This window comes from Sitodiplosis mosellana, unplaced genomic scaffold (genome assembly GCF_009176505.1).
Source record: "Sitodiplosis mosellana isolate CC-2019 unplaced genomic scaffold, AAFC_SMos_1.0 Smas_scaffold_5614, whole genome shotgun sequence".
Lineage (NCBI taxonomy): Eukaryota > Metazoa > Arthropoda > Insecta > Diptera > Cecidomyiidae > Sitodiplosis > Sitodiplosis mosellana.
Window position 1 is genome coordinate 2,738 of NW_022600856.1, and position 6,235 is coordinate 8,972.

The 6,235-nt window shown below is 31.1% G+C and overlaps 1 protein-coding gene across 1 annotated transcript; it reads left to right on the plus strand.

Annotated features, from left to right (window-relative positions):
* Positions 1 to 1,514: 1,514 nt before the first annotated feature.
* Positions 1,515 to 6,229, plus strand: LOC129572852 (syntaxin-1A-like; the record flags this gene model as incomplete). Its single annotated transcript, XM_055452958.1, is given in 1 exon segment — positions 1,515 to 6,229. A coding segment is annotated over 1 exon segment (79 nt), but the record flags the coding sequence as incomplete, so codon positions are not given.
* Positions 6,230 to 6,235: the final 6 nt, after the last annotated feature.

The window sequence follows — 6,235 nt, forward strand, 5'->3', positions numbered from 1 at the left end:
TTATGGAAACATGTGACAAACGAAATGCAATTGGATTGTTCGTTCGTCCATTCGTTAGCTCCTCTACTCGATTCATATGTGTATACTCAACAGAAATGTAGTCGAATCGATTGGAAGAGACGACGACGACGACGATTGCCGAAAAATCGTTTCAATCACGGCTTTATTTCCGATTGGCTTAATAGTGTATCCGATTTGTAAATTTAGTTTTGAATTTATGCTAAAGTCTGCATATAGCGTAAAAAAATGCAATACGTAGAGAACAAGCTTCATAAGAGGTGAGAATTGGAAGAAGAAGAAAAGTAAAAAAATAAGATCAAGTAAACACACACACGTTGAATTGAATTTGTCATCTTAAGCAAAGTAGTGAATTAATCGTAGCATCCAAGGAATGTGATTATGAGATTGAAATATTTGGAAAAAGTTATTTGGTTTTTTTTCGGTTATACTAATTTCCATTAAATTTTGTTTTTCGATGAAATTGAAAAAAAAGAGCAAAAGAAAATGGTTCCGGTATTCTTTTGAATCGACCAAAATCGAGTCAAACCAACCAATAGAAAAAGTCATTGACAATAGGAAAACCAAAATTACAATTACATATAAATATAAATTTTAGCGGATGAAAATCAGTCATTGACAGATAGCTGATAATATATGCTCAGCTATCTGTCCGTTGACTGATGAAAATGTGACGAAATCACCAAGATAAAAATGCCAAATACTTAAATCTCACCCCTCATTGAAATTGTTGCGTTGTTTTTTGTTCCATTTTTTTGATTTAATTCTTCTTATCTGCTCGAAATAATTTGCATCTGTATAAACAAATAAACAATAGCTAACCGTAGACACAATTTTCTCTAATTTTTTGTTGATTGTTTTACCACTGATTCTTTTATTGAGTTTAGCATTTAAGGCAAAATTGAATGAAACAAAATCACGAATGAAAATAAAAAAAAATTTGCAAAAAGAACAAAGAAATTACCAAGACAAAAAAAAAACCCAGAATCGATACAAAAACCAGATCGATCAGATAAGAAACAATCTTTAACAATTCTTAAGCACGCAATTTCATTGAATTTCTTTACTATTGATCTTTAAAACAAAAACAACAACAACAACAACAACAACCAAAAAAAAGTACTCATACATAAACTAACCTAAACGCTAATATATATACATAAATATATATATACATCTTACTTGCATAATACATATACATGAATACATTTATTTTATTTTTTTCTTAAAAATTATTAGCAATTAAATTTATTGAATAAAACCAAAAACAAAACTACTGAACTTTCGATTGCCATTTATTTGTTTTGTTTTTATCGTCTCTTCTTTTGTTTTTGTCCGTTTATTGCCTGGAGCCAATGTGCTCCATCAGTTAGAACTAGTGAGAAGAAACGAAAAATTGACAATAATCCGAATATCTCTTTGCCTTTTCTCTTCCTACCCGTTGGAATGGATCCTGTTCGCGATGGATGAATACGCACGCGCATTTGAACATTGCAGAAGAAGATTATGATTCTGTTATGTTTGACTGTATTGGGTCTCATAGGAGCTGCTTACATCAGTACTTACTTCACTTAAATTTGATGTACACACCGAACCATTCAAACAGCAGCACAGCAATGAACAGCAGCAACAACAACAGAACACACTTATAACCGAGAGCCATCAACGAAACAGCCCGAACACCAAATTTACTTAGGTATGACATTTTAACCACGGATACACACAGAAAATCACCCATAAAAAAAAACAACAACAGCACACATTTTCAACCATACTTGAAAGAAAGACATACATAAATGAAAAAAACTGAAAAGGTAAATACACCGATTGAAGTGGCATTGCCCGCATTGCCCGCCACTCAAAATTACACACAAACAAATATAATAGCAAATGAAAGCAAACTATCGCAAAAATTGGATATTCGTTGATGTTTTTTTTTCAATAAGTTAAGAAATGTGAAAGAAAAGGAGAAAAACATTAGACAAGAACAACACAACAAATTGAATAGTGAATATCATAAAATACAAGCCCACCACCTCCAAACAATCAAAACGACTTCCAAATCAAGAAATAGGCTACAACACTTAAAAATGATGAACAATAACAATTGTAGCAAAGAAAACAAAAGTTAAGAAAATCAACTATCACCAAAATCTGCTCGGATCCGTGTGTAAATGGAAAAAATTGTGCCCATTGAAAAAAAAAATGTTGAAGAAAGAAATACTAACAATTGCGCGTACAGAAACTACAAAAGAACAAAACAAAAAAGCAACAACAAAATATTAAAGCGAACAACCAACGATACCACGCCATGAATACATAAACTTCATTTTATTTATTTCGTTGAGGAAAATTTGGTTTCCAAACTGAAGCAATATTAGGATCAGGGGATATAAAGCATGCAAAATAGATCATTCACTTTCTATCTCTTTCTCAATCTCTCTCTCTCTCCCTCTCTCTCTCTCTCCCTCTCTCTCTCTCTCCTTCCTTTATTCAATAATGACTACAGCGTTGAATGCGAACACTAAAGTTTAAAGATTTGGCTGAAAACATTAAAGATTATCAACCAAGTTTACAATGACGTGAAATTGTGCGCGGGAAAATGATTGATATTATTTTAGCGCAATCTATCTAAATTTATACTGAACGTCAAACGCCTATACAAAAACACATCCAAAGACAGACACACACACACACACCCACATCCATGGCGAATACGGAAAATATGCCATCAATTTCATATGACGCGAGAGAAAAAAAAGCACATCTCTTTTGCGTCTTTCATCACAAATCACTGGGCGACAAAGACACCCATTTTCCTGGTGCAAAAATCAAATCGATTCTGATTTTCAGCTTTGTCACATATGATGAGATCTCATTTGTTTCCATGCTTTTGTAGCCTATGCAAATTTGATGGCATAATTTTTTCTGATTATTATTCTTCCATTCACGCCTACACGACGAAAATAACAAAAAAATACCAACTCACTCAAGAGATTCAATTCATATCATTCAAAGCCATTTGAAGTTGTGACTACGAAATACGTAGAACTGATTTGTACCATGCCTAGATTTTTAATACATTGCCGATTAGAGTACGAAGTGGGAAATGAAAAAAAAGAAAATACAAACCAAGTCCATTGTGCTCGTCTGAGGCAATTAGGACGAAGATCGAAATGAATACACCATTTCTGGCGTATTCACCAATGAATCCGATTATCATCTCGTTAGATTTGTGTTTGCATTGTGCTTTATCTTACTTGAAACAAACAGAAGAAAAAAAATTCCGTTGAAAATACAATCATTGAACGAAACAGAAAAAATTGAAGCTGCTACCAATTTCAACCTTATCCTATCGTTCTATATACAAAAAGCACGCATTATATTGAAAAAATACATTAATTTAAAGAAAAAAAAGGTGTTCAAATTTAGATAATTTAAAATTAAGGATGCCCACAGTGAATGAAGAGAGAGAATCGAATCACTGTGACCAAAGTGAGGGAAAAACTGATTTTACCATTTCAATTTCAATATTGTCGTGTGGCATGGCACTGATCAGCAGTATCATCATATTTCCGCCGCCTCACCCTTTTTCTACATTAAATGCTCCGTCTGATTTCTTCATATCAAACAAATTTAAAAAAAAAGAAGAAGAAATGTAATTTACTTTTTTGAACGAAAAAACAAAATTGCATTTAAAATACTTGCGCTAATTTAAAGAGCAACACTTCAAAAGCAAAATAGTTTGTGTGTATTTGATTTTGATTTGGTTGTTTTTTTCCTCCTCTTTTGTATTAAAAAAACTAGCTGCAAATGGAACAAATATATTCACGCAGGAAATGAATAAAAACAAGAAAAAAATAAAAAATAAATTGTAGTAGCAACAGAAATGTGTGATAGTCGATAATTATTCTGACATTAAAAAAAATGGAAATCGTGATAAATACAAACATTTCCTTTATTACAAAATATAGAGAAACATTTTCGAAGAGATTTCAAATGGTGTGAGATAATAGAGCAAACAAGCAAACAAAAAAAAATTGAGAGAAAGAATGTCATTACAACGATGAACAAAAGCTCCATCTGGCCAATTGGCCTGAGAGGAGTCTTGATTGTAGATTTGTTGCGGAAGTGCGCCTGGAAAGTGGATCAGTTATAGTTCTATAGCGGGAACGGGAGAGATGATCATTTCGAGCTGTTGAAATTCAAATGTTAAATGCAACATGCCTTCAGCATGAACTGATTACCGAATATTTCATGATATTTTACCACATTCCGCGCCCTCTATATCCGACGGAGAAATAGAACGGTTCAACTGTCTCTTTCTTTTCGGTTCATTTGCTTTCAATATATATTTCATTTAGATTGTAATTGTGCCGTAAAATCCCCATTTACAATTATTGCAATAAGTATTTCATCTTCTTGTTTATTCTTTTCTTCTCTCTCTCTCTGTTTCTCTCTTTTCGTCAGCTCCAAAGTGAAGCAAACAAAACAAAAAATAGTAGTGGAGACATTTTGAAAATCATATCTATTAATGTTGTAACAAAAAACATAAATAAACGAAAAAAAAAAACTTACAAAAACTATGCCTGAATGATGAGAATATATTTAAAAAAAAAATAATTAAATTTGTGAACTTTATTCTAATTCAAAACAAACAAAATATTACCAAATATTTCATAAATTATTCAAACATTTTTTCGCCAGGACTTAAATGCAAAACATGTTGCCCTTGAATTAAAAAAAATAAAATAAACCAAACCAAAAAAAGCGAAACAACAACATTTACATTACATTTTTAAGCTCAGTGCGGCAAAATGCATGAATAAATTATTTTAAACAATTGCAATTTTTGCTGATAAGGTTCCATTTGCTATTTGCCATTTGATGCATGTGAATTTGTTGCTGCATGGCCCCACATATGCCTGCCTGGCTTGACGACAAATTCACATGCACATACACATACAAACCTATGGCAAACCGCAACCTGACTAATACTACACCGAAAGAAATGCCATAGGGAGCTAACTGAAAATACACAAACACAGCTAAAAAAAATACTTAAAATTTCTCCATTTACGAGAAACAAAACAAGAATTAAACAACAAAAATTCTATTAACAATAACTAAACGAATCAATCTCTGTGTCTCATGAACTATGCGAAACATTACCACAAATTAAACTCACACACACACAAACGAAATCGTTATGTGACGTCAAAATAAAAAAAAATTCAAAAGATCTATTTAACATTTATATCTAATTCTATATAAGACCATGACAAATTATATTTAAATTAATAAAACCAAACAAAAAAAAACAATTTAGATGAACAGAGAACAAATAACGACAACAAGAATGAAAAAAAAAAAACAAAACAAAAAACAACACACGCAATCTTTTAGTGGAGTTTAGTGTTAGACAAAAATGACAAGAAAATAAACAAAGAGACAACTAAATAAGATTCAAAAAGAAATTCGATATAATCAATTAATAGCATTTGTAAAGTAAGAAGCACAAAATCTCTATTAGAAGAAATACTTGAAAAAATTTAACTTAGAATTGGTCGGTATTTTCCTTTATCGTTTAGATTCAGTGAGTTTTTTTTCCTTTTTTCATTTTGTTTCTAGTTCGATAACTTAGAAATTAATTGGTTTCAATTCGATAATTTTCATTAAATTCGTGTGTCAACATTAAATGCCGATTTATGTTTATGGTACAGATGTTTGTAAATGATTATGTTTGTGGCTATAAATTGATGCAATCATGTACAAAAGCCTTCGAAAAGTCTTAATTGTACTTGTCTTTCTTTATTCGGTGGTCAATTTGAATGAGTATTTTTCGTTTGTTATTTTTTTTCTCTTCTTTGTTAGCATTAGAGCACTTTAGAGATATTGCGTTAGTTATGTTTAAGCAGCGCTGACTTTGTTCCACAGTTTTATATTTTATACAATTGTTCATGTTCCAAAAAAGACAACAACAACAACAAATGATAACAACAAGAGAAAAAAAAAACAACGTAGGATTGTACGTCGTGCAATTTTCATTGAAAATATTAATTTTAATGTTTTAGAAATTAGCGTAGCATAATAATATTGCAAATGAAGATTCGTGATTAATTTTTTTACTTTAAATTACTTAATAGTTTCACACAATAAAAACAACAACAACAAAAAATAAAGAAAATGAAGAACGATAACATTGAAGCAAAACAAA